Below are 24,392 nucleotides of genomic sequence, written 5' to 3'. Positions count from 1 at the left end.
TTCTTCTAATCTCTCAGGTCGCGACAAAGGGAGTCGGAACAGTCGGCCGTCAGAACAGTGTAGTCGAGGAGTTGTAGGTATTCAGAGTTGATTATTAAATAATACTTAATAGTTCTAAAAGCTCAAACTTAAAGGAGAAAGTGAATACATTAAATCTTTTAGCCAATTAATGAATGAATCATTGAACTGTTGAGTCCCTGCTGCTGCATCTAAACTTGGATTTAATCTCATTCTTAAACGGAGACCGTTCACACATTTATGATTATTCAGTTGAAGTCCCAGAGAACGTTATGGAATTTTTAAGCAGACTTAACTCATCGTGACATGGAATATGAAAGGCAAACGCAAGTTGATATGCTTAAACATTAAAATATGCAAATGTATTAATGACTATTGTCTTTAAATGATGTCACTGGTGTCGGCATCAGCTGGGGCTGAAGACCACAAGGTTTGAAACGTAAGAAAAAGGGGTAATGTGTGGAGTATGAAAGAAATAGACTTCTCAAGGGACAGTGGCTCTTGCATTGTGGGTATTGTACAGTAGGTGCCAGGTTTTACTAGGAAGAAAAGCGTGAGATAAAAATAAAAGTTTGACCTCTTAGATTTCTCTTAGACAACAAATTGGATTCTGATCTGCATTTACAGCTGATCAGCCGACATTTCTGTGTCTTTTTGAACCTGCTCTCATCGCTGACTGTCACCCTCACTAGATTATTGCTGAAAACAAAAAAAGGAAACTTCAACATCAGTAGTTCTACCAATGTGTCCTGTTAAAACCAGCCGTGATAGATGAAGCTGCAGAATTTAGACTGATCATGTTCAACCATAAATTCTCCCGGACTTCAACGCAAAAGCGCAGCAGAGTAATTCAATCCACCTTATTGAGACAGTTAACTGTTGTAGGCAGGTGGTGCACTGCTCCTTTAGCTGTGAGTGAGCGCCATCTAGAGGTCGTATTTGTAAATGCAGCTAAAAAACGTCATTTGGTATGTTCCTTTACAGTCCCAGCAGTTCAGTCAATGCTTAACGTTGTTTAATTACTAAAAAAAAATATCATTCGACTTAATCCTCCAGAGAGAAATGTGCTGTTAATAGCGGTAAACTGAAAACATGAATCCGCAGTGTGTCACGTGTGATTTATTTAATGGCCAATCAACAAAACAGGCACAGGTAAACACAGTAAGCAGTGCGACTGCGGTGGTCTGCACTGCGGGAGCTCCTCGTCTCTCGTCGGCTCAGGAGAATGAAAAGACATCACGCGAGCGTCATCCGCTGACGTGAGCATCGTCCCTTCTGAGACTCTGCTCCGGGTCAAATCCAAACTTGCGGACATCCAGCGCAGAGGATCCTTCTCAGATTCCGTCACATTTCGCAAAAAAAGTCTTTAAAAAGGCAACCACCATTACAGGAAGGAATGTGTTTGACAAACACAAGAAGTGCTGCAGGGCCGTTTGCTCAATGCTGGAAACATATTGATAAAACAGAAGATTGTTGTGTGAAATACAATGAAAACAGCTTTCTATTTAATGTCATCTCATCATGAGGCATTCTTGTATTCAAAATATATATATATATATATATATATATATATATATATATATATATATATATATATATATATATATATATATATATATATATAATCAGTGATTGATCCCAATATTAAATACACACAAAGACACAGCAGAAAAAACGAGGGCCTTTTGCAGAATTATGCAACTCGGCTGCCGTGTTCCACGTGGGGATTCGGTTTGGCAGGAATATAATTCCACATGGAACTGAATATTCAGCGTTAATGCACAGTGTGGCGCGACCATCGAGCATAGGGGGGGCGAAACACAAACACGCGGCATGACATGTCCAAACTCGGAACAAGGCGTCGGGGCGGACAGTGAGACGATGAGGGCGTCAGTAAGGCAGCGGCACTTTTGTGGAACATCCTCAGTAGCAAAAAAAAAATCCTGGTGTGAGAAGTGTGAGTGCCTCTTTTTCTTTTCAGCAGGAAAGGCAATCGAGTTTTGTTTCCAGCTATAAGCCGTAGATTTGTCGAGACCTACGTGAGTCTAGATCCTCTCTTCTCTTTTTTTTTCTTCAGTACACGAGGTACTTGAGTTCAGAGTAGATGAGAGGAAACATGACCGTGCAGGCCCGGTACAGGATGGCTCCGCTCTTGAAGAAGGCTCGAGGTTTGGTGCTCCAGGACTCGGACCTGAAGTTGACGTAGATGGCGTACAGAGCCACGGCGAAGAAGTGTCCGATGAGGGTCATGGGTTTAGGTGTCAGCCTGGTAAAAGGAGACAGAAGGAAATGAATAGGCGTGTTGTTGATTGAATTCTTTTCTTGTTTATATCTGAAGAAACTGATTGACATCTTGCAGCCAACTCGCTTTTGCTGTTCATAGCTCCTTGCCCTCCAGACAAGAACCCCTATATTACTATACTTCAAATTTTTCTAATACACATTAGTTTTTGTGAGGACTAAACAAATGAGGTCTAGTTAGTTGGCGCCTAGATCCTTTAAGCTTGTGCTGAACTAGCCAGCTGTCGGCTGTGGAATGGATATGAAAGTGGCATTTCTCCGAGCTTACTCTTAGCTAATAGAAAATTAATAGACTAATTCCCAACATGCCAAACTATTCCCTTATTTCAGTGTCTTCCCACACATTGACTAGACGGCGCCGGCACCGCCACAGTCTTAATTTTCTCAGACTCATTACAAACCGAAAATATTTCTTGACTTCCTCATAAGCAGATTGAAAGACCTGTACAGATGCGTTCACATCGACACGCGGCGCGAATCATTCATGCGAATTCTTAGATTACATCCAAAATCCATGCAAACACCCGACTTGACTACTTCAGCAGATTTTTACACAAATTGCCACTTGTCCTCAGAATTCCTGCAGGTACCGAGTTCAGTATTTATGTTCATTTTAATTGATTGTTGATTCCAGTCAATTGTTCTGTGCTGTTATTGTTTTTTATGCAAAGAATAAGGGTTGTAGGTCTACAGCACACAGTTGTTTACAAGAGCATAACGTTCTTCATAGATCTAGACGGATTTAACGTTGAAAATGTACAACATTTCCTTCTAAGGCTGCTTTCTCTACTAATCTGTTGTGGAGGTGCGGCGGGACATTATTTCAAACTTACACCGACAGAAGTCCGATGGGTCCGGCGATGCACTCTCCACCAAGCTTGAAGTACTGGAAGCAGGCTTTCCTCAGCTCGTGCAGAGAATCTAATTCACACCAAAAAAACAACCTCGTGAAAACACGGCGGGAAATCGGAACGACCGCTACCTGTTGTTGAAATGATTTCAGGCCACTGGTGCCGTGCAGGGACTCACTGTCAGTGGCGGCGAACAGCTCGTACAGGGCCTGGGCCAACACGTTCACCACGAAAGAGTGGGATGACTTGCGTTCCCAGTGGAATTTTTTCTTTGCCTTTAGAGAAGAAGAAAGAGGGGGGGGTACAGCAGGGTTTAATATTGCACACTGGTCCGCAGTCTCTCACCTACTGTACTGCTGAGAGGGATACAGGGAGAAGGTGATGCAAGAGCTAATGTAAATATAGTTTCCACTTGCTGTCATTCGCAATTAAGTTGCAGGAAACATCCTCCCCTGCAGGCACTGTGCACAGTCTCACGTAACGTGTGTTTGAACGATAAGTGTCATGACATCGCGCCGAATAACTGAGGAGGTGGGGTTGTTCCATCTGTTCACCTGCAGCATGGCTGTGTCGTCGTACAGGTCGGGGATGTTGTCGAGCAGACTCCTCCAGATGCGAACGTCGTTGAGGGCGACGCTCATCCCTCCGCCCGTCAGAGGATGCCTCATGTTGTACGCGTCGCCCAGGAGGAGCACACCTGCGGAAGAGGGGCAGGCGGCTGTTTGTCTCGCAATCCTAAAATACGCGCGTCGTTCTCGTTTGCCTGACAAATGCGTAATAGTTGCGAGTAACGATTATTTTTATATGAGCGATTGATCTGTCCATTATTTTCTTTGTTGTTTGGTCCATGAAAAGGAGAAAATTGTTGATCGTGTTTCCCAAAAAAACCCAAGATGATGTTTTGTCATGGAGGAGCAAAGAAACCAGGAAATATTCACATTTAAGAAGCTGAAATCAGAGAATTTTGACTTTTTTTCCGATTAATCGATTATCAAAATAGTTGGTTATTGATTGAGTGGTCGATTACCAATCGATTAATCAGTTAACGGTTGCAGCTCTACACACGTGAGACCTGATTCTCTTAAACGTGGGTGATGTTCTATCAGGTAAAAAAAAAAAAAAAAGCATGTATTTTTCAATTCATCCAAGAAATATTAAATGTTCAAACACCTTAACAAAAGTATGTATTTATAGCAACTTTAAGTTTAAATTAAAACACAGACTAATTGAAGTGGTTTAACTTTAACTCTCTCATACAGTAACGTCCAAAACGATAAGAGCCTTTCAAAGAAAAGCATGTTCACCCGACACTAACGCTGAAGTCAGTTCAATAGATTCCCCCTCCGGCCGACTTCAACAGCACCACAGTCGATAGCACTCCACTCACCTGGTTTATTGACGGGGGAGGGCGGGAGGAAGCTGGCGGGCATGGATCTGAGTCGATCGTTCTGCAGCGCCACCATGAAGGGCTCCTGCAAGTGCTCTGTGAAGAAGAAGAGCGCAGGCGGTCGATCACTCAGCTGGCCACATGACAATCAGAGCTCGGAGGAACCTGGTATCGGCTCCTTCCTGTACCTGGCAGCTGCGGGCATATCTTCTCAGCCATGTACTCCGAGAGGTTGCGCGGCATCTCGCCCCGCACGTCCACCAGCACCCTGGTGTGCGACGAGGAGATCTGGTAGACGAGCACCGGGCTCGGGTCGGCCAGCACCAGCTCGGCGTGGTTGGCCTTAAACTGGGGACAGTCCTGGACAGAAGCAGAGTGGGAAGAAAAATCTATATTTGGAGGTTTTGTATTTCAATCTTAGCGGTATTCAAAAAGGAAGGACACATCTTTTCGCCCAATCAATCACAAATTCCATTTTAAATTGAATTTACTATTTCATACCTGAATTAGCTCAGATATGAGACATTTAGGAGCCGCTAAAAAAAATTGTCTTTATCAATTAATCTGCTGTAATCAGTTATTAGTTTTTTCGTCTCTAATAGTCAGAAAGTTTCAGGTGGCACGTTCAAATTAATTACTGTGTCCGACCGACTTAGAACCAAACCCAAAGGATTTTCAGTTTACCCTCATGTTTGACAAAGAAAAACTGGAGGATAACACGTGAAAATGTAAAAGTAGACAATGACTGAAACAAATACATCTTTATGGAAACAGTTGCCAGTTGGATGTTGTATGTTGTATGTTGTATGTTGTATGTTGTTGTTATCGTCGTCGTCGTGGTTACCTTCATGAGGCATCCTACAAAGTGAGAGGAGGTGTGAGCTTTCCCAGCGACGAGACTCTTTCTGAATTTGGAGAAACAGCCGTCGGCCACCACGGTCAGCCCCGCGTGGATTTCCTGCAGGACACAGGTTCGTCACACAGTTTAACTCTGCGTCGAACACGTGAGGTGTGAGGGGGAATTACAGAGTGGAAATATACAAGCTCCCTGTCCCTAACCTTGAGGTCGCCGGTTTCTTTATCCTTGTACTGGAGTCCCGTTACGCAGCCGTCCTCTTCCTGCAAATTGGTCACGGTGCCTTCCACGAATGTGACACTAGGGGGCGCAGTTCGACAGTTAGAAAAATGTCTTCTCAACATAATGGTGGAGATTCTTAATTCTGATGGTACAGTCAAAACTAGTAAAACCTTTTGTCTGTGAAACATCATTGACTTCTTTTAAAAATACACTGGTACATTTTTACCAACCGTTAATAGTCCTCCACATCAAATCAACTCTGAGATATGCACTTTTCAACTACGTTTTTTTTTTGCTTAGACGATGATTATAGGTGCAGTTGAGGAGGCAGCAACATTTCATATCACAGCGGTGTTCCGTGTCATCCCACGACTCACTTGGGCTCGGCCAGGGCGGCTCTCCTCAGGCCCATGATGAATCGGCCGTGGTGGAACGCGCGTCCGCACTGGATGCTCTCCTCCTCCTGCGGGTAGGGGATCTCCACCTCGGTGCTGCTCGCCCTGTCGTGGATCACGTAGCCGTTCACCTGATGGGCGTCCAGGCCCTCCACTGCACCTGAGAGGCCGCACGGATACAAAACACAACAGGTTTACGGTTTCGGAACACGACCCGCTCATTATTCATTCAGTACGTGTGGTTTTTCCAGCCGGCGCGTGAAGAGGAACGAATGTTGAGAGCTATTGCAACTACTGGATTGAGCGATGTGCTTCCCCAGACTGAATCCTTTAAATGTTTGACAGCTCAGGCCCTAAAATCAATTTAACACAAGTGAGACCAGTTAATTCAAAGGAACCTTTAGCAGTTTTTCAGTTGGAAGAATCCTCCCATTCCACTGAGTGTGTGACAGTATCACACAAATATTCCGTATGGGCTCGTTGACACACGGACGTTAACAGACTGAAATAGATCCCGTCCTGCGATACGGGATCACACAGCGACCGCGACATGTTGACGCTCCCACTCGCTCGCTCATTATTGCATAAGAACACGAGTGTGGTTAGTGTACTGTGCTCTACTGTACGTTCAGTCCCCACACACACACTCACAAGGTGATAAGAAGACCACCAGCAGCGCTGCAAAAAAACATTCTGTACGCCACAAATTTCCACCCCCAAAACATCATCCTGTAATAGTTGATAACTTTGGAGCCTTTGGCATCTCGACTTGAATTTAAAAATGAAGTTTTGTCAAACTGAGCGATGTTATACTGTAATAACCAGTCCAAGACACCAAACAGTGAGGGGGGTTTACTGGGCCTTTTCAGTAACTTTAGAGAAGTTGCATCATGGGTATTTTTTTTAAGCAGGAATACTAAACATCATGGAAAAGAAGTAATGTTCCTCTGTCTCACAGGAATATTAACTAAATATTACAGTTGTTGTTGCAGCTCACTATGAGCTCATGACGGCCTTGACATAGATTATAGATCATCTTCTCAAATAGATTTTTTTTTCTTTTGGTCAAGCTACGGTAGATCGATTTGTTATTTTAGATGATTTAACAGGAAAAGGATTTTTTAAATATGTATATCAGGTCCAGGAGAGATTTGTCATTGATATGAGGAATCACTAAGAGGAAAACATTTTTTTGAAACTAGACGACTGATCACAAAGACGCTGGTTAGAATTCAGAAGCTCATTTTCAGATCTGGAGTTTTCCTCGAAAACAGTTTACACTTCTTACTGAGAGAAAAGTCTCGGTTTGTTTTGTTCTTTTTGAAGAATTTGACACTGAAAAACGAACCTGAACTGGTTTGTCAGGAACCTGATTGACAAAGAGCAGAATGAGTGTCACCAGATTCTGGTTCAAATATTGTGAATTCTGATTGGACATATGTGACATCACTTTTTCTCTCTCCGACTGAGCCCTGCCCACTTCACACCAGTGAAAAAACAGAAAAATACGATTTTAGAAAAGTACATGAACCACAGCCGTACGCTCGTGCAGGACCCAGTCTCTCATATTAAGAAGCTGATGAGAACGTTGGTTTTCAGGGTCTTTTAACCTCTGACACAACCACAGGTCAAAGGTCACCTCGAATCACTGACCTTCCAGGCCCAGCTCCCTCAGGGCCTTGTATCCTCCGGGCTGCAGCAGCTCGCCGACGATCCTGTCGGGCTCCCTCAGGTCCCTCTCGACCACCGTCACCCTGCGGCCGTCGCGGGCCAGGACGGCCGCCATCGCCGAGCCCAGCACCCCGGCCCCGACTATCACCACCTCCGGCTCCGGGGCCGCCGCCGCTGAGGGGCCACCGGCCGACTCGCTCTCCGCGGCTGAGGCTTCCACGCCGGCTCTTTTCCTGGTTCTCCGGCTCTGGAACACAAATAGAAAGAGAGAATCTGAGTCCAAACTAAAAGATGGGTCATTTGGTTTTTTTACACTTCAGCAACACCTGGATACAATTTAAGAATAAGATTGTACTCGCTGAAATGAAAACAGCTAAACGATACACATGACAGACTACATGGACTAAAACATTCTATTATCTGTTATTATCTCGTCCTACCTGTCTGCAGGTGGCCCCTGGCCCCTGGCTGCTCCGCGGTGCAGTGTGCGGGACGAGGCGACTGACGACGGGCACGGAGGAGAGCAGGCTCAGGGGCAAGTGAAGCAGCCGAGAGACTCCGAGCTTCTGGTCGCAGAAGAAGCGCACGTACGAGAGCAGCAGCCCGGCGGCGAGGAGCAGGGCTGCGGCCGCCAGCAGCTGCGTGTGCGCCAGGGACAGGACGGTGTCCGACTTCTTGTACAGGTACGTGAAGCTCGCGATTCCCAGGAAAGTCCACATCTTCTTTCTTTCTTTATTTTTTGAATTTACAAAAGTTATAATAATAAATAAGTCCAATTTAGAGTGATGGTGAAAGAAACAGGGTTTTTTTTAAGGCTGATTTAAAAAAAAAACTAAAACAACAATTATAGATGATTCTTCATTTGATTTTGTTTCTCAGATGCTGCAGAGAAGAAAAAACAATCCAAAACAAAGTGTCCCCTTCTGTAACTCAGTGATAACTTCACCCTGTCCAACTGTGGAAGGGGATGCTGCTGAATCGTTTATGCTAATGAGAAGCGCGGACCGCCTCTGATTGGTCGGCTGCGCGCCGCGCCCTCCCCGCGGCTCGTCCGTCCAATCGGCGGCGACGCGGCGGTGAGCAGAGCTCACGCTATCCGCCCATTGGACGGCCGCGCCGGCGACGGGCACCCCCCGCGGCCGCTGATTGGCCGGCGGGTGGAGCGGGATGGTAGTATGATGTGATGTCAACGGAAAGGTGAGCGCTTCATTTATTTAACTGGGCGGCGAAGATGGGTCGTTGTTTGGACAGGAGTGATCACTCTGAGGCGTAAAATCCCTTATGGCAAAAAAAGAAAAAGAAAATCACAGCTGCCCTAGGGCTGTTGCCATAGCGACAAAAGTTGTGCTTCCTTAAATAATCTTACTATGCACAGTATACAAATCTGTGCTGCCTAACAGATGGTCTGCAGAAAGTTACATCTGTTCAGGTTCATAATATTCTGGATAATACGGCTGAATCACAGACATATTCATGGTACCCAGCAAAAGGTGCAGAGTGAGAGATCTTTCCAGTGCTCACTGTAAAAAGTCGATAAAGTTTTTGTCTGTGTCAAAGTGTCTCTAGAGTCTTTAGTTACTTAGCAGTCAGCTTCAAATACTGGGAATGGTTTTTCATACAAAGTATATATTAGATTAATTATGAGGATCCAAACATCTGGCACATCAGTTAAATCTGACAGGTGGAAGAAGATGTGGTGAAAAGAATTTGACCCATTCGCACATTTTATTTTTAAATAAAAACCTACTGGCAATCACTTCTAGCTTTGATTATGGAAATGCTCAAAATTGAACAAGAAGTTAACGCCCCCCCCCCCCCCCCCCCCCCACAAAAAAAAGTATATTTCTTTGGGAAAAGAATCACATGAACTAAGTCCAGTAACAGAAAAAAAACACGCTATGATACGATCCCATGATGTTTTATTACATAATCATGTTTTCACATTAGTCATCAGCCAATATGAATATTGCCTTGTTACATCAAACGCAGGGTGACACTTTCATCGCACCAGTGATGAATATTGACACGCAAACATTTTAAAAATGTTACATTGAATTAGTCCATAACTCAGATACTGAGACATTCCATCTCCACACAGTGTCTCTAGTTACACTTCCTTATAGTTGGAGTGCAATAATTGTAAATCCCAGTGGGATGAATCTAGTGCTCTACATGTTTTAATATGTGTGTTTCATCTCCACAACTTTTGTTTGAGGTCAAAGGTCATTCGCAAACACAGGAAGGCCAGGTTTTTTTTATTATATGTAGTGGTTGAAGATAGATTCATATTTTTCTTGCTTCCCTGATGAGACACTGGGTTCACCATTCTGCCTGACGAAGGCCTGAAATAATAAAAAAATAAACCTTTTAATCGTCTGTTATTTAGATTTCTACTCAATTTATTGACTTGTGTGTAATATTTCATATATTTGTTCAGTATCATTCCCGCTCAGGGGTTCAGGTGTGATTCTTACCTCCAGCTCCTCTAAAGTGGCAGAGCCGTCCTCCACTTTCCGCCCGAGACCGTGACTGAAGCTCGAGTATCGCTCCTGTTCAAGTCGGACGTAATAATAATAACAGTGTTCATGAGTGACCTACGAGCTACCGGGTTTAACGGTGAATTTAAAGGTGAGGGCTGCACACACGCACCTTCACCATACCGGCCACGACCCCGTCCTCGGTGATGCGCGCTGCGTTCCTCAGCCCTCTGGCGAACGCGTCCATGGCTCCGATGTGAGCGATGAACAGGTCCTCCAGGTCCGTGGACTCTCTGCGCACCTTGGCGTCGAAGTTGAGGCCCCCAGGCTGCAGACCGCCTTGTTCAACGACGGTCTGGAACAGATGGGGACACTGGAGGAAAACTGACCCTCTGTTCAATCACTGCTCTCACCCACGCTCGCTGTATCTTGCACAGTTGATGCAGTACTGAACTTACCTTTTCATTTTACAAAAGACAACTATATGAACATTAGAGCACAACTCAATCAAGGTTGTTATTATTCAAAGTTCCAAAAGTTTGGAGAAAGATTGATTGAGATGTTTACGAACTGTACACGCAGTGTTGTAGGGGCTGTCCGCACCATTTAAATTTTTTTTTTAATTTACAGATTCAAGAGCTGTGCTGAAAAAACAGATTATTTTTCAGCGCACACACAGAACCGACGGCGGCCGACAGTGAGGAAATACTCGCTGAATTTGACAAAAAGTGTATTGGATTAAAAATCGCTTGCTGCCCCTTTAATTTACACAGAGGATTAAAATCGAGGATGCATTTACCCTCATCTCTACAGAGTTTTGCAGCCTCTTATAGCTATTTCTTTCTGCTAGACAGTCAGACATTTTTCTTACAGAAGGAGCTGGTGGAGACCAAAGCAGAGAGAGTGAATATTGCACTTAAATTCACCACGTAGCCAGAAACATTATATTATTGTTTTCTGGCTACTATGCATTTACAGCTCCTCCTAGTGGCCAAAAAAAACATGGAGCAATTTGAGCTAAAGCGAATCTTTGTCCGTCTCCAACAGTCTTTTGACAACACAACCCTCGGAAACACCAACTTCTTTGCAACAGGAGGCAACAGACCCCTGTTGCAACTGACCACTCACCTTCATGACCATGGTGGTGTTCCTGATGTCCATGGGGAACTGGTCTGTGTCCCAGCCCAGGTCAGGGGAGCCCGTGTTTGAGTCGACCGAGCCCAGCATGCCGAACCTGTGCAAGCAGAGTCGAGGCTGATTCAGAGCACTCCGCACGCAGCACGTGGCGGTGTGAGGCTGTCAGATGCTGTGGCCGCGTTCCCTCGGACGTGAGGTAAAATGTGTGTTAGCAGTGGAGGTTTTCTCACGCAGAGGCCATGACGACGTCGTGTTCGTAGGAGTGTCCTGCCAGGGTGGTGTGGTTGGGCTCGATGTTCAACTTGAAGTGACTCTCGAGGCCATAGTGCTGCAGGAATCCGATCACACTCATCGCATCTGTCGAAGGAAACAAATCACTGAAACTCTAACCCTCTTTACAAACTGTAAACCCTCTTTTTTTTTTCAATTTAATATTTTGTGGGGGGTCTTACCATAATCATACTGGTGTCTGCAGGGCTCCTTAGGCTTCGGCTCAATTAGAAACTGACACTTCAACCCAATCTCCTCTTTGTACTCTGGTGACAAACACACAGATGAATCTGAAACTGTGACACACACACACACACACACACACACACACACACACACACACACACACACACACACACACACAGATCTGGAATCACTTACTGACAGCCATTTTGAAGAAGTTGGCCATGTGCTTCAGCTCAGCAGCAACGTCCGTGTTGTGGATGGAGAGAAACCCTTCTCTTCCTCCCCAAAACACTGCGCAGACAAACGATCGATTAGAGCGAGGAATTTTTCCTTTTTTTTTACAGTAAGACAAAATGACACCGTCTCATACCAAAATTTTCTGCCCCCAGCTTCTTGGCAACGTCCAGGCCCTTCTTGACCTGAGCACCAGCGCAGGCCAGAACATGACAGTCGGGGTTGGTGGCCGCACCGTTCATGTACCTGCCGCATGAAGGTCACATAGGAAACGTCTGTATGTAAGACGCTTCTCAGATTTGAGGAAACATCTTGTGCTGCTAAAGATCGGTGTAAAATATTGACCTTGGGTGGGCGAAGAGGTTGCAGGTGACCCAGAGCACCTTGACCCCGGTCTGGCTCTGCAGCTGGAGGGCCAGGTCGGTTATTTCATCCAGGTACATGTTGGACTCCTGCAGCGTGGAGCCCTCGGGAGCAATGTCTCTGTAGGAAACAATGTCGGAACACAACATTTTCAGCAAAATTAAAAATTTTAAATAGATTTAAAAGCAGCTTCGTTGAAACGATGCACAGGAGATTTGATGAAGTAGGATCAAAAAAATAATAATCAAGGTTTGATGCCCTAAAGAAGATTTTATTCCAGCATTTCACCAATAAGATTTTCGAGCTGCAACAGGTAATCGTTTAGTAATCGACTACTAAACGAATCGCCAACTATTTTGATAATTAATTAATCGGTTCAAGACATTTTTAAGGGGAAAAAAAGTCAAGATTCTCTGATTTCAGCTTCTTCAATGTGAATATTTTCTGGTTTCTTTGCTCCTCTGTGACAGTGAACTGAATATCTTTGGTGTGTGGACAAAACAAAACATCATCTTGGATTTTTGGCAAACACAATCTACTTTTTTCACCATTTTATGGACCAAACAACTCATCGATTAATCGAGAAAATAATCAACAGATTAATCGATTATGTAAAATAATCCTTAGTTGCAGCCTTAGAAGATTGAAAGCTAAATTATTCTTAAATGGATTCAACTACACGTAAAGTAGATGTAGTTTGATTTTGCAAGCCCAGGTGATTATCTTCAACATACAGTACATAGTAGCACACAGTGGGACGACAGAAATACACAATCCACGAATCAAGACAAAATGAAGACCTGGTGGATTACCTGTCATGAAATGTGTAATATTTGACCTGTGAAGACAAGAAAAGGTCACAAAGTGAATACTCAGTAACTCGTGTTCATTCTGATCAGCTACTGAATGTGTAAACTGAGGCAACTTATTGATTGATAATTAGTAAATCAGGTGAATTCCCCCTCACGCCAAGCTTGGTGAAAAACTCAAAAGCGGCACAGAGTCGCCTCTTGGCCGATTCCATCGGAGACCCTTGGTTCCAGGGCCGGTGGAGCGTCTGAGAGCCAAATGGATCAGCGCCTGAGAAGGAAGATAATAATTCAGAACCAACATCTGTTGACCACAGTTTAAACAATTCATATCTGTTTTGATAAAGATTATAAAGTATATCTATATGTCTATATATATACAGCCTTAATCTTTAAAGGGTCTGTGTGGGAGGAGTCATCCAGGTCGTTACACGGAGGCGTCTGGACTGAGAACAACTGCGAGTGTGTGTGTGTGTGTGTCTGAGTGTGCTTGTGTTTACTGGAGCCAACACTATTTTTATCACTGGAATATGAACGCCTCATGTTAGCCCGTATAGAACAGACACAGTTTGATGGTTGTTACAGTTGTTACAGTACCAGTTCCACAGAACGTGTGCCAGTAGCAGACTGAGAACCTCAGCCAGTCCTCCATCTTCCTCCCCATCAGCACCTGGAGGAGGAACACACGGAACCCTGAGCAGCCTGCTCCCATAACACTGCTCTGCTTCAGTGTGTGTGTGTGTGTGTGTGTGTGTCACACATACCTCCTCTGCATCATAGTGTTTGAAGCACATGACCTCTCCAGGCCCGGCACTGGGCAGGTATGGGATCTTGGTGATGCCTGTGCAACATGTCAAATACAGAATGTATCTCTTCATGCATTCAGGTGTGTTAGACAGCTGTCATACAACCTACTGTGCACCACACACACACACACACACACACACACACACACACACACACACACTAAACAATGTGGATTGTTACTTTCAGCACCACGCGGCCTTCTAGTGTCTCTACTGCTCACGTCACACACACGCAACACTCTCTCTGTCTAAAATAGAATATGATTTACCTGCAAAGAATTCTTCCTGCGCTGCCATGTTGCTGGTGCTCAACCTCTCCGTTCTGGTCTGCAGGCGAGCTGCAACTTCAGGCCACGCCCCCTCATCCACCGAAAAACAGCGCGCAGTTCCCTCTTCACACGCGAGGTGTCACCAGATCACTTATTAAAAAAAAAACTGAAGTTCAATCTTATTAGACACAGTGTTATAGATAATATCAATCTGACATATTATCTCTCTCTCTCTGTCAACAACATCCAATACAAGTCACATACATGTACATATACACATATATTACAATAATAATATGTGTGTATAATATATATATATATATATAATACATGATATTTTAAAATACAGGGGGGAAATTGCAGTTTAAAAAAAATATATGTCCAATACATTTTTAAAGGTATATCATAATGCCAATTTCCTATGGTGTTAATATATATCTATATGTTAATTAGAAACCTTATATACTGTATATGTTAGATAATTTAAGTATTTTGGCAAAACGCAGTTAAAAAACGGAAGAAAACCTTACCTGTTGACTATATGGCTGTGGTTTGTATTTTATGTGTAATTTATGTACATATCTATATTTATTTAATGTTATGCTAATCATATTATATAAACAAAAAATTTAGATATTTGATTAAAATATATGAACAATGCGATGTAATGTTCCTCGCTGCTCTTTCAAATTCAGTGCACGCTCTTCTTCTTAGGGAAGAAAAACACACACAACACCATCTGATGCATGTACAATACAGCACGTTTATTTCAATTACAGTTGCGCTTTTAGAAAATGTCTGATGCAGAAACATCAACAGAAACGTAGAAACAATAAACAGGAGACCATACATACATACATACAGAGAAACCCATAAATACATATTAACACACTTTTAGAAAAAAGTCCACACATCATCCTTTAGAGCCTTTGGTCTGGAACACACACCAGGTGGAAACAACAAACAAAAGTCCTCTGTGCACCGCTGAAGCCCTATCATATCATCATATCATATTATCATATCAATATATACAGTGCACACATGATGCCATTCGCCCCTCTCGCATTATGACAGAATGTTTTGCATCTTCTTTAACTCGGGATTAACAACCCTGACGGTTGTAACTTTTCATAATGCAAACATTTTCCTTTTTCTTTTTGCATAAGATAAAGATAGAATGGAAGGCAAAGCAAATACAACCAAGCACCAGGCACTGTAGAGTGAGGCACTTGAGCACCTAACACCTCTGGTTTGGCATCATGACATTTGGCACATGAGGGTGGCGTTGACTGCGTGTGTGTGTGTGTGTGTGTGTGTGTGTGTGTGAGAGACAAAGAGACAGCCCATTCCAGGTAAACTCTCACAGCCGCCACCGCCTCTTCCTTGCCACCAGTTGGGCATCTGAAAGCAACGTCGGTGAATATATTACATTCAATTGGAAATGGAAAAAGTGCTCCATTGTTCCATAAGTTCATTCATTTCCATCACTTGCACCTTTCTTCGGGAGTGATCCCGGGTCGGGTCGGCTGCTATGACGTGGAGGAAGAGTCTGGCTGGCCGAGGTCCTTCTTCCTCCTCTTCTTCTTCTTCTTCTTCTTCCCTCTGCAGGGCTTGCAGATGCAGCACAGGATGCAGGGTGAGGCCAGAAGGATGAGTGGAGACGTCACCAGCATGATGATGCTGACCCCCACCAGGATACCCACCACCTGGGGGACAACACCAATCAATCAATCAATCAATCAATCAATCAATCAAGCCACGTTTTTATCATATTAACTACGGGTTGACTGTGGCTTTACCGACAGAAAAGGATTATGGGTAATGTAGTCCTAATCTTAAAATGACACAATTGACAAAACTGTTCATATCAGATCAGAATCAATCTCTTTACAAGACTAATTACTAGTATTAATTCAACTATTAAAATATTTTTTTACACTGCAAATACTATATATTATATAGTTTTTACATCATAGGGTATAGCCATAAGTATATGGACAACACTGTCCACACACTTTTTGTGTACATTTTTGTCTAATGCTTTTTTGTAATGGTTTGGTATAAGCTTCTTGAAACTTTACTATACAACAATATTTTCAGTGCGCTTATAACTTTGTGCCAATCATGTGGGGGACAACATCCCCATGCAAGAATACGGTTTTCCTAGTGTTGTCTCGGAAGAACTTGCCCTAACAAACGCTGTTATAGCGGCAAAATAACAGCGTACGTGTCCGTATGCCAGTAGAGAACATAATCTCTCACATAATGTTACATTTTAAATTCAGACACTCAGTAAACTGTTCTGGCGAAAGGCCACGATCAACAGCGTGTGCAGGCGGCGAAGAAGGAGTGACAGTGGCAGAGAGGAATTCGAGACAAGCCGCCCCGTAAAACCTACAGGACGTGTTAGGCGAGGGTGCGACCGAGTTCTGCTGTGACCTGCAGAGGAACAACTGCGCCGTTGTACTTAGCAACTCAAGCACAGACACACACAATGAGGAGGCTCAGGGAGAACGTGAGGCAAGTCAGGAGATAACGGCACCGGGACACGGAAAAGTAGAGCGAAAGTAGGTTCGGTGGCCAATTGTAGTTGTGTTTTTGGTGAAGGGGGGGGGGGGGGGGGGGGGGGGGGGGGCGTCATTACGGGCTCAGGAATTCAAGATTAGTTTGGGGGATTAGTTCAGTTTAACGTCTGATGAAGGATTATTTGGGCACGCTGGTGGAAAACAACAAACCACTCACAGCGAGCTGAAACTGACTTTACGGGTCTTGCAAAGTGGAAGTTCGCCAATAAATGCGGCCGCTGATATACAGAAGACGCACAACGCGCCGGATGATGATGTTTCCCAAGTCTGACGGCGAATGAGGCTTTAAACACCGCGGAGAGTGAAATGTCCCAAAGGAAGTTGCGCCGTCCTCAACCAGCGACTGTGGGTTTTCAACAGCGACCAGCCACAACAGTGCATCTGGGACGGAGTCCAGAATCCATAACACCCCGATCCTGATGAATGCGATGGAACAGTTTAACTCAAATCAAACCCGAGCACAGAATAACCTGCTTCCACTGATGGATGGGCGGTTCTGCCGTGTGATCCATTCGGACAACGGCCGCGTACGACGCGAGGACCAATCGGCGGTCCCACTTCCAAGGCCCCTTCAGCTGTGCCCGAGAAACGCACAAAAGTTAAAGACCCCCTCCAGTCACGTCTTAAAGTTTATAAAAATAATCTGCTATGCCTTGTTTAACATTGTTTACCCCCCAAGAAAAACATCTGAAATGTGTCTGGAAACCGGGATTCGTTTGAATTTCAAATTGAAACACGGATATCTGCTCCTCACGGAGAGGATTGTGAAAGTCCCTGCAGTCAATGTCGGACATGTTAGAGGACAGAACCAGAAGATAACGGCTTTTTTGAGCGGAGGGGGACTTTGAGTTACATCGGACATCCTCGTCGTTTACGTCTACGATGGATGCGGGCCCTCCCGCCGGCCCCGCCGAGCGGCCTCACCTGCGTCCTGTTCCACATCACCGAGGCCCTGGAGTGTCCCAGCTTGTTTCTGCACGGCCCCTTGTCATAGTGCCTCAGGAAGATGTCGCCCTGCGATGAGACAAGACGTTCCAGCCACCCGTCAAATCAGAGGACATTTGAAAACACAAAGGCGAAGGCGGCGGAGCAGTGGAAGTTGAACTCGCGTCAGCACTCACATCCAGATTCTGCAGGCAGTACCAGCAGAAGGTGTGTTTGCAGCTCTTACACAGCATCTGCGCGCAGCCCTGGTTCCTCTCGATGTATATGCCGCACATAGGACACTGCTTGATGGGCGTTTCAGAGAGGCTGTCGGAGCGCGCCCTGTGGACGGAGAGATATCGGGTATGCAGTTAACACTCACTTTAAACTGGGTTCATTATTGTGGGAGGCAAAAGGTATGAAGGAAATATTCTCTGATTATATATATTTATACTCAGAAACCTCTAAGGAGCGTTTGCACTTGGGGACTTTGGACTCATAACCAGATTCACATCTACAAGGTACTGGTTCAATAACACTGTGTTTGGAGACCCAACCTGCAGGCCGTCTAATGTACAGTAGGACATGTTGGAAGGTTTGAATCTGAAGATGATTTTCCTTCCTCCCGTCCTCCACAGCACACTGCGGGGACCACAGGCTGCTGCTGCTCCTGTTCAGTGGACCGACTGGGCGCGGTGCCCATCCTTCACCTCCCTTTGGCACAGGGACGGTGGAATTCCGACACAACTCAAAGGGACTCTGCGCTGACGTCAGTCGGCGAGGCGGAGCGGCGCGGCAGCCTAACGGTACAACAGGGACGACGCGCTGAAGGGCACTGCTGAGGAATACTGCGCTATTAATATCCAGAAGTAACGTTTGTTTCAAGACTCCGCCGGGAGACGGGGAACACATTACTTTTTTTTATGACCGTCAGTTGCTTTTAGATTCAAGTGAAGGACGAGATTCTCCACGTGAAAATAATATAATGGATTTTTATTTATTTTAGAAAGGGGAGGAATAAGAATGAACTTTTACAGTTTCATTTGAACCGTGATTAAAAAAACAATCATTGCCAACATGATTCAGTTGCCGGTCCGTGTTCTCGGGCGGGCGGGCGGGCTGCTGCCCGAACAGCTGACTGACCTGCTCCCGTGGGAGGGCGAGGGCGACATCATGGGCTGGCGCTCGGGGCAGGTGTGTCCGTCCTGCCAGGGGCCCCTGCACCCGGAGCAGAAGACGGTGCGACAGGCGGGGCAGGGCACGTCGCGGGGCCGGCCCTCGGTGCCCGGCTGCACGCTGCACACCGCCTGGCAGTCGAGCGCCGGGCACCAGGCCTTACTGGGGTCCAGCTTCACTCCTGCACGGGGCAAAGGGGGAGACGTGCATGTACGATTTACGGAATAGGAACGGAGGTTTTCTCACACCGAGTAATTCCAACACCGTCTCTCTTGCAAGTTTCACTCTGCAAACCTAATAACCCTGCGTGATATACAGTTCCCTACCGACACATACAAAAAGGGGAATCGTAAAAATCTAAGATGAACATTAGTCATCTCCTCGATCATTTGTAAAAAAAAAACAAAAAACAGGTGGTGTCTCAACACCAACTGCACACGGGACATTCAGAGTGAAAGTGATACAACTTCACACGAGACAATAAAAACTGAATGCACAAAGACAGAAGTACAGACAGAGGCAGAAAACAGTAATGTCTCCCATCTGTGTTTGTCACGTTAGCTCTGCTACATACAAGGAGGCACAATAAGGTCAAATGTATATCTTTATCAGGTGAAATGGCCCATTAAAAAAAAATAAAAAGCTATGCATGCCAATGGGTCTATATGTAGGACAGGAGCATGCTGTCATGAAGGTTCATGTTCACATTCTCAGTTTAGCTTGTTAACATGGCAACTTTCGCTCTTAAGTATATATTTATTTATTTCAATATACTTTAAGAAAAATCTAATTAAAATCAAATGACCACATTTCAAGGTGAGATATTTCCGTCTGGACCAAAGTCCGACTGACTGAGCGTGAACGTCTTACAAACACAAGTGCTCGTATTTCCAGCTTGTTCTCCAAGAGGGTAGTAATGTAGTGGTGTAAAGTGTAATGACGAGAGGATAAGAAATTCTAAATCTTTCACGTTTCACAACAACCGTAGCTTTATCGGGGTGGACAAATCCAATCCCCATCGCCGGCTCCTACTTCTATTGTGAGTAATAACAGACGGGGAAACACTGTTGCAATACAGATTGTACTTTGCACTGTACTTTACGCTTCGAATATTATGGGTCCTATGATTTATGGCCTGAGTACACAACAAGTATTATTGGCTTGACGGCATATTGTTACCGTGCGACTGGGAAAACCCCAATATAGCTGCAAGGCAAACTGACCACAGCTTGAGATTTGTAAATGTCAAACAGAAACCTGTTTGAACAGACTCCGTCTCTCCCAGCTCGCCCGCCGCCCGGGACAGAACTGCGATTTGCGATTTGCCTTCACAAACATTTCCACATCATTTACACAGATCAAACGATACTTGTTTTGCATTAATAAGAATGGTTACACCGGACTCTTAAAGGCAGTTTGGCAGTGAATTGGTATTAAACCCCCAGTTGCAGTAACGTCCTGGATAATACTGGAGCTCCCGCAATATCCCAGGCATGTGGAGCTCAGCACGCCGTGGGGCGGGTGTAACGCCCCCCCCGCCTGGGGTGTGACCTGAAATAGCCCACTGCCTGTCACCGGTCGTCATCATGCCATCACAACAATACTTTACTTACCTCTCTCAAACTTCAGCCGTCGATACAGCTCCACCTGATCCGCTGCAGCCAGGCTGGCGATCTGCAATCACCGGGCAGAAAAAGGGGCTTTAGTCCGTTTTTATAATAAGGTTTTGGAATTTTTCATATACAACCTCATTGCAGGTCTTTTATGCGTAAACCCCAATGGAGTTATTTGCAAAAAAAGTAGTGGTCAAGATTGAAAGGAGGTTATTTCGTGGGTCGCCTGGCAACTGCTAATTGTTGAATTATTTTGAACACACCAAAAAATGAATAGATTACATTTCTTTGTTTCTGACTCCAATCAAAACTAATGTCAACACCAGAGCCTCCGGCAGTGTGTTATTTTCCCTCAGCAATACAACACAGGAAACAAAATATTCATTCAAATCAATTCTACTTCCAATGGGCACTTTTAAAGAGCCTCTGGTTGTTTTCATCAAAGAGAAAGCGTCACAAATGAGGAAGTGAGAGGCAGAATTTCCGAGCGCTTGTGAATCAGCTTGTTTATTATCCAACTCACTCACGGGGGGGGGGGGGGGGGGGGGGTTTCACTTTCTGTCTGACAGCTCACATTACCACACTTCGCTCTTCACACTCAAAAGAAACAAGAAATTCCTCGGAAAGAATATCGTCAAGTGTTGGACACACGGAATTTTCCCAACACTTGACCTCTGCTAATCCAGCAACCACACAATTTAATTAGAAAACAACAAAACAGGTTCTATAGCAGCTTGCAATACCCTAAGACCTGACACTCAAGGTATATCCAAAAACATTTGCCTCAAACTATAATGGTTGTATTTTGCGGTTTCTACGGAAACGCCTCCTCGTGACCTACACATCGCTGGTTTTAAACTGGACATACCTCAGAGTCCAATAGCACGCCGGCCTTCTGGCAGGCCATATCTGGGCAGGTGATGGGCGCCCCCCCACCCTCCATGACGGCCAGCTGAACATACTGCTGCAAACACTGGAGAAGGGGGGGGACAATAAGATAAGATAAGATAAACCTTTATTCGTCCCACAGTGGGGACATTTGGACATTACTGCAGCAAAGTGGACAGAAGAATATAGAAAGAAATAGGTATGTACAAAATATAACAGGAAATATAAATAAGATATATAAATACTATATACAGAGCAGTGGCAATAGTTACACATGAAGAATAAATATACATATTGCACTTTAAGTGTACCAGTGAATTCTTTTTACAGTGCTTGAGTCAACACGGCACCATTAGTCTGGATTAATTGAACGGAGCCGACATTATCATCTTCACCACCGACTCTGGATCAGTACAAAAGCACACGACACGTGTGATGTAGAAAAATGGAAAGCAAACAAAGGGGAACACGACGCTGTTGTGCAAACAGGGCAAACTAAATGCCACATGAACACCGATTTCTTATCAGCACGTCAAAAGTCACATGTCACCTGAGCCATGAAACAGGGAGGAGCGGGAGGAACTATGTGAACGTTGTGCAAAGGCAAACAGTTTCGGTTTATGAATTCAAACGTTGTGCCCATCATGTGCTTCCTCGTTGAACACGACGACGCAGCACAAGAGAATAGTCTGCGCTCGGGCAGCGAACTGGAGGAGATGTATATTCCAGCTTTACCCAGCGCAGTCCGGCTGATAAGCTGCGTTCATCCATTCCCCCTCCCTCTTCCCCTGGCGACACGGTGTGTTTTCTGTCCGTGTGACCGTGTGTGCGTGCACCACTGACGACGCGCTGTCGCTAAGCGCGGGCAGAGATTAACACCTGCCGCTATCTGACACGCCTCTCTGTGTCCGAACGCAACACCCACGTCGCCGTTTCCATTAAGCAGGCCAAGACTTTGCCGTCGCTGACCTCTGTAATTCTGGAATAAATAATCATACTAATCATTAGTTAGGGCGGCACGGTGGCGTAGTGGTTAGCACTTTCGCCTCACAGCAAGAAGGTTCTGGGTTCGAGTCGCGGTTTAAACCAACCAGGGCCTTTCTGTGTGGAGTTTGCATGTTCTCCCCGTGTATGCGTGGGTTCTCCGGCTTCCTCCCACAGTCCAGAGACATGCAGAATGGGGTCAGGTTCATTGGAGACTCTGAATTGACTGTAGGTGTGAATGGTTGTTTGTCTCTGTATGTGAACCCCGCCTCTCGCCCAATGTCAGCTGGGATTGACTCCAGCCCCCCCACGACCCTTAAATGGATAAAGCGGTACAGGATGGATGGATCATTAGTTAAAAAAACAAACACTTCCTGGACATATTTGTGATCTCCAAGAAGAAAAGTATCAACAGTTTGGAAGAGTCCCAGAAGTTCCAGATAGTTCAAAGATGCTCAAAGTGAGTGAAAGTGTGTTGAAAATTTCTTAAATTTCACTAACGCCGTAATGTGCCAGATCTATTTCAAGGACCCTAAAGCAGGAAGTGGTGCTGCATTGTAGAGGAGCATCCCATTAACAGTCATTTAAATGGTGGACATTTGCCCAAAATTACCCCCAAAATGAAAATCTGGAGTTGGACAACCTTTGATCGCCCACACAGTGACTCAAAGGATACACACTTTTTCTTCTTGTAGGAAGAACTAAGTATAGCCTGGAGGCCCCCTTTCTGTTTGAGTAACAGAGGCTCATAAGTTTCAGTTCCATAAAAGCTAATGTGTCCAAAAAAACACTTGGACATGAACATCATCTTCTGTGAGTGACTGTCTCTACTCACGTCTGTGCAGAAGCTGCAGTCGCAGCCCCGCAGGTCGCTGGTGGCCGCCGAGGGCTGCTCGCCGAGGCACAGCTTGCAGAAGACCCCGGGCCCCAGCTGGGGGTCGGGGTCGGGGTCGGCGCCGGCCCCGGGGCTCCCCGGTGCTGAATCCCTGTCTTCCCGGCTCAGGGCGGGGGGACTCCTGCGGGCCATGTGGGCTTGGGGAGGGAAGCGAGGAGGGAATCAGACTGCTCCTGTAGCCCTCCTGCTAGGGACGGAGAGGAGCTGCAGCCGCCGCCATATTCCTGAAAGCAGAGACAGCATGCAGGTGAGGCGCGGTGCGTCTCTCCTTCGCTACAGTCCATCAGGCCTTCAGGGAAAAAAGACACTGCGCCCTGTTTTTCTGGAACCTGTCATTACTTGTGGTAGCCGGTGTACCGGCAGACTTCACCCGCCTCCCTCTCTCTCTCTCTCTCTCTCTCTCTCTCTGACGCAACTCACCGTCGTCGTCTTGTTACCTGAGATGTGAATTAGTCACCGTCTCAAAGCCGAGTGGTGGCATGAAGCAGGATATAATGATGGGTTATTACTGCAGTAATATTGATTACTCAATGAATGGATGCTTCTTTTTTCTTTGAAGGCCAAAGTCCAAGGCCTGTTTTTCCCCCGTTGACCAGCTCCTCGACTGGAGACGTTGAAAGTCGATCCCTTTCAGAAACATGGTAAACACAGGCTGGTCGCCAGAGTACCGTGGAATTTAGTTCCCTTGGTTGGTTTTTAAACCCTTTATCTCTCTTTTGTCGTCTGGGACCCGGACACAGAACACAGAGTCAGACAAAGACACTGGTCAGTAGATTAGCGGACACATTCGGGCCTTTTGTAAGAAGTGAGAGGGGGCACCTCGGAGAACCTCCACCATTTTTTTGAAATAAATAGTTCAGTCTCTCAACCAATGTATACAACGTATTTTTTTCCGGCGCACACATAAAAGCGACAGCCGTCTGGACGTTGAGGAAATATTGGCCGCTTTTGTTCCAAAACGTGTATTGCTTTAGAATCGCTTACTGCCCCTTTAATGTCTGCCCAGAATGCAGTGCCAGTCTGTGCAGCCGTGCCGACGGGCCGACCGGCCGGTTGACCTTCCGATCCCCGCTGC

The 24,392-nt window shown here is 45.4% G+C and overlaps 4 protein-coding genes and 2 long non-coding RNA genes across 8 annotated transcripts in view; 3 read left to right on the top strand and 3 right to left on the bottom strand.

The window, feature by feature from the left end:
- oxr1a (oxidation resistance 1a) overlaps positions 1 to 383 on the top strand; it is a 117,349-nt gene extending 116,966 nt beyond the window's left edge. The window contains exon 17 of the mRNA XM_047334075.1: positions 18 to 383. The gene's annotated coding sequence lies outside the window, so the exon portion shown is untranslated. The remainder of the gene's footprint in view (positions 1 to 17) is intronic.
- A 738-nt stretch (positions 384 to 1,121) lies between these two features.
- sqlea (squalene epoxidase a) lies at positions 1,122 to 8,662 on the bottom strand. Its single transcript, XM_047334241.1, has 11 exons — positions 8,142 to 8,662; positions 7,684 to 7,948; positions 6,013 to 6,190; positions 5,617 to 5,713; positions 5,402 to 5,515; positions 4,746 to 4,917; positions 4,558 to 4,653; positions 3,725 to 3,867; positions 3,349 to 3,445; positions 3,153 to 3,240; positions 1,122 to 2,284 (listed from the first exon to the last, which is right to left on the bottom strand). The coding sequence occupies exons 1-11, from the start codon at positions 8,418 to 8,420 to the stop codon at positions 2,092 to 2,094; spliced, it is 1,722 nt and encodes a 573-aa protein (XP_047190197.1). The 5' UTR covers positions 8,421 to 8,662; the 3' UTR covers positions 1,122 to 2,091.
- On the top strand, positions 8,246 to 10,069 carry LOC124850502. The gene is made up of 2 exons (XR_007031427.1): positions 8,246 to 8,384; positions 8,581 to 10,069. It is a non-coding gene; the product is annotated as an uncharacterized LOC124850502 (long non-coding RNA).
- Positions 9,604 to 14,372, bottom strand: LOC118317793 (xylose isomerase). The gene is made up of 14 exons (XM_035646813.2): positions 14,253 to 14,372; positions 13,942 to 14,018; positions 13,775 to 13,847; positions 13,336 to 13,448; positions 13,181 to 13,206; positions 12,351 to 12,488; positions 12,142 to 12,251; positions 11,967 to 12,062; positions 11,768 to 11,851; positions 11,546 to 11,672; positions 11,307 to 11,412; positions 10,351 to 10,533; positions 10,176 to 10,250; positions 9,604 to 10,043 (listed from the first exon to the last, which is right to left on the bottom strand). Exons 1-14 carry the CDS (start codon positions 14,278 to 14,280, stop codon positions 9,960 to 9,962), a joined length of 1,320 nt encoding a protein of 439 aa, XP_035502706.2. The 5' UTR covers positions 14,281 to 14,372; the 3' UTR covers positions 9,604 to 9,959.
- Positions 14,373 to 14,994: 622 nt separating this feature from the next.
- rnf144b (ring finger protein 144B) overlaps positions 14,995 to 24,392 on the bottom strand; it is an 11,420-nt gene continuing 2,022 nt past the window's right edge. For 2 of the 3 annotated variants that reach the window (XM_035628173.2, XM_035628183.2), the window contains exons 2-8: positions 23,258 to 23,541; positions 21,419 to 21,523; positions 20,551 to 20,611; positions 18,905 to 19,118; positions 17,959 to 18,103; positions 17,762 to 17,851; positions 14,995 to 15,958 (exon numbers count right to left, since the gene is read on the bottom strand). In XM_035628173.2, coding sequence (XP_035484066.2) covers positions 15,782 to 15,958; positions 17,762 to 17,851; positions 17,959 to 18,103; positions 18,905 to 19,118; positions 20,551 to 20,611; positions 21,419 to 21,523; positions 23,258 to 23,449 — 984 coding nt within the window. In that variant the 5' untranslated portion in view covers positions 23,450 to 23,541 and the 3' untranslated portion in view covers positions 14,995 to 15,781. The remainder of the gene's footprint in view (positions 15,959 to 17,761; positions 17,852 to 17,958; positions 18,104 to 18,904; positions 19,119 to 20,550; positions 20,612 to 21,418; positions 21,524 to 23,257; positions 23,542 to 24,392) is intronic. The other variant, XM_035628189.2, reaches the window with a different exon arrangement.
- Positions 17,900 to 18,806, top strand: LOC118302221. The gene is made up of 3 exons (XR_004790487.2): positions 17,900 to 18,124; positions 18,220 to 18,282; positions 18,400 to 18,806. It is a non-coding gene; the product is annotated as an uncharacterized LOC118302221 (long non-coding RNA).

The sequence above is a fragment of the Scophthalmus maximus genome, chromosome 1 (assembly GCF_022379125.1).
Source record: "Scophthalmus maximus strain ysfricsl-2021 chromosome 1, ASM2237912v1, whole genome shotgun sequence".
Taxonomy (NCBI): Eukaryota; Metazoa; Chordata; class Actinopteri; order Pleuronectiformes; family Scophthalmidae; genus Scophthalmus; species Scophthalmus maximus.
Note: the sequence above shows the minus strand (reverse complement) of the source record. Positions and strands in the feature narration are given on the sequence as shown.

What these genes read in the sequence shown, in the direction of transcription:
- sqlea (XM_047334241.1), bottom strand. Translation starts at nt 8,420, where the DNA reads ATGTGGACTTTCCTGGGAATCGCGAGCTTCACGTACCTGTACAAGAAG. An exon ending in TTGTAGGATGCCTCATGAAG is followed by an intron (nt 4,918 to 5,401) that starts GTAACCACGACG and finishes GCTTCTGTCCAG; the next exon opens with GACTGTCCCCAGTTTAAGGC. An exon ending in ACGACACAGCCATGCTGCAG is followed by an intron (nt 3,446 to 3,724) that starts GTGAACAGATGG and finishes TCTTCTCTAAAG; the next exon opens with GCAAAGAAAAAATTCCACTG.
- LOC118317793 (XM_035646813.2), bottom strand. Translation starts at nt 14,280, where the DNA reads ATGGCAGCGCAGGAAGAATTCTTTGCAG. An exon ending in AGTTTTTCACCAAGCTTGGC is followed by an intron (nt 13,207 to 13,335) that starts GTGAGGGGGAAT and finishes TTGTCTTCACAG; the next exon opens with GTCAAATATTACACATTTCA. An exon ending in ACACCACCATGGTCATGAAG is followed by an intron (nt 10,534 to 11,306) that starts GTGAGTGGTCAG and finishes CATCTGTTCCAG; the next exon opens with ACCGTCGTTGAACAAGGCGG.